This window comes from Manacus vitellinus, unplaced genomic scaffold (assembly GCF_001715985.3).
Source record: "Manacus vitellinus isolate BGI_N305 unplaced genomic scaffold, ASM171598v3 scaffold_102_pilon, whole genome shotgun sequence".
NCBI lineage: Eukaryota > Metazoa > Chordata > Aves > Passeriformes > Pipridae > Manacus > Manacus vitellinus.
In genome coordinates this window covers 798,123-799,699 of record NW_021938808.1, presented here as the reverse complement: position 1 = coordinate 799,699, position 1,577 = coordinate 798,123, and the positions used below count along the sequence as shown (strand labels likewise).

Here is a 1,577-nt window from a genome sequence, read left to right as displayed (position 1 = left end):
CACTTGGGTCTTCAAGCCTCCCTAACTCCCTCCACTCGTTTAACATCCACCCCAAAGTTGTCCCCAAACCTTCACCCCCAAACCTCCTCCTATCCCAAATCTACTCTCCATGACACCCCTCAAGCCTCCTAAACACCCCGATGTCACCATAGTGCCACCACTGCCCCCCACTCACACCATTCCTGGGGGTCTCCAAGCCTCTCTAAACTCCTCCCACCCCTTTAACATCCACCTCCAACATTCTCCCTAAACCCACAGCCCCCAAACCTCCTCCTCAACCCAAAGGCCCCCCCCAGGGAGGCCCCCCCTGCCCCGCTGCCCCCACCTATGTAGGTGTTGCCGTTCTTCTGGTTGGGGAAGGAGAAGTCGTGCAGGTCCCACATCTCCCGCTGCAACATGTAGTCAGTGCCTGCGACAGTGAGGGGGGTCAACCCCACAGCACGGGGGGGCAGCCCCTCTCCCCCCCTTTGGCACCACTCCCCTGGCACATGAGCACATGTGTGGCCACATGTGTGTGTGTGTGTGTGCAAACACATCCGTGTGCAAACACATCTGTGTGCAAACACATCCGTGTGCAAACACATCCATGTGCACAGGGTGTCCGTGGGGGTGCGGGTACCCTGGGGAAGGGGGTCCCATAGGGTAAGGAGGTGCCCGTGGGCACTGTGGGGAAGGAAGCACCCACGGTGGTGCCCAGAGAAATATGAGCATCCCAGGCAAGGGGGTGCCCACAGGGATACGGGGACCCGGGGGAAGGAGGTGCACACGGGGGCACAGTCACGCCAGGAAAGGGGATGCCTGCGCCGCGCTCAGAGGGCACGAGGGGGTATGAGGATCCCAGGGATGGGGATCCCCCAGGTTTGAGCACCCCGGGGAGGGGGCACCGCCCCTGCCCTCCCCAGCCGCCCTCACCCTGCCAGTTGTAGGCGCCGGGCGCGCCGAAGTAGATGATGTTGGCGGTGAAGCCGGCGCTGGTGCCCATCTGGCACATGCCGGTCTCGTCGCTGTCGGTGTTGGCGTTGCACATCTCGTGGTGGTACGTCTGCCACTCGTCGCTCAGGTCCAGCCGCAGGTCGTTGCCCCGCACGTAGCACCGGCCCACCATGCGCCGCTGGTCCTCGCTGCCCGACCACAGCACCTTGGTGTAGCGGTGGGCACAGGCCTGCGGGCACGGCGGGTGCCGCTCAGCACCCCAAAAGGGAGGGGGCACCCCCGAAAGGGAGGGGGAACCCCTCGCCCTGAGCCCCGTGTCAGGATGGAGAGAGGGAAGTGTATAGGAGAGGGAAGTGTATAGGAAGTGTATAGGATTTGGGGATCTATAGGGTGTAATCCTCTACAGGTGCTCTGTAGGGTGTGAGGATCTATAGGGTGTGAGGGTCTCCACGGGATGAGGGTCTATAGGATGTGAGGGTCTCTAGAGCTGGATGTTGTCTCGCCACCCGAGAGCTTCACTTCACCCCCACTGGCACCCCCCACCCGTCACCCCACAGCGCCCACTCCAGGGGACACGGAGGTGACAGGAGCACCTCTGCCTGGTGGCACACGTGTGTGCACATGGACTCACCAGCACCCTCCCC

The 1,577-nt window shown here is 62.7% G+C and overlaps 1 protein-coding gene across 1 annotated transcript in view; it reads right to left on the bottom strand.

The window, feature by feature from the left end:
• The window catches only part of ITGA3 (integrin subunit alpha 3), a gene marked incomplete at its 3' end in the record, with an annotated part of 11,504 nt that overhangs the window by 5,612 nt on the left and 4,315 nt on the right, over positions 1-1,577 (bottom strand). The window contains exons 2-3 of the mRNA XM_029963502.1: positions 913-1,162; positions 326-409 (exon numbers count right to left, since the gene is read on the bottom strand). Coding sequence (XP_029819362.1) covers positions 326-409; positions 913-1,162 — 334 coding nt within the window. The remainder of the gene's footprint in view (positions 1-325; positions 410-912; positions 1,163-1,577) is intronic.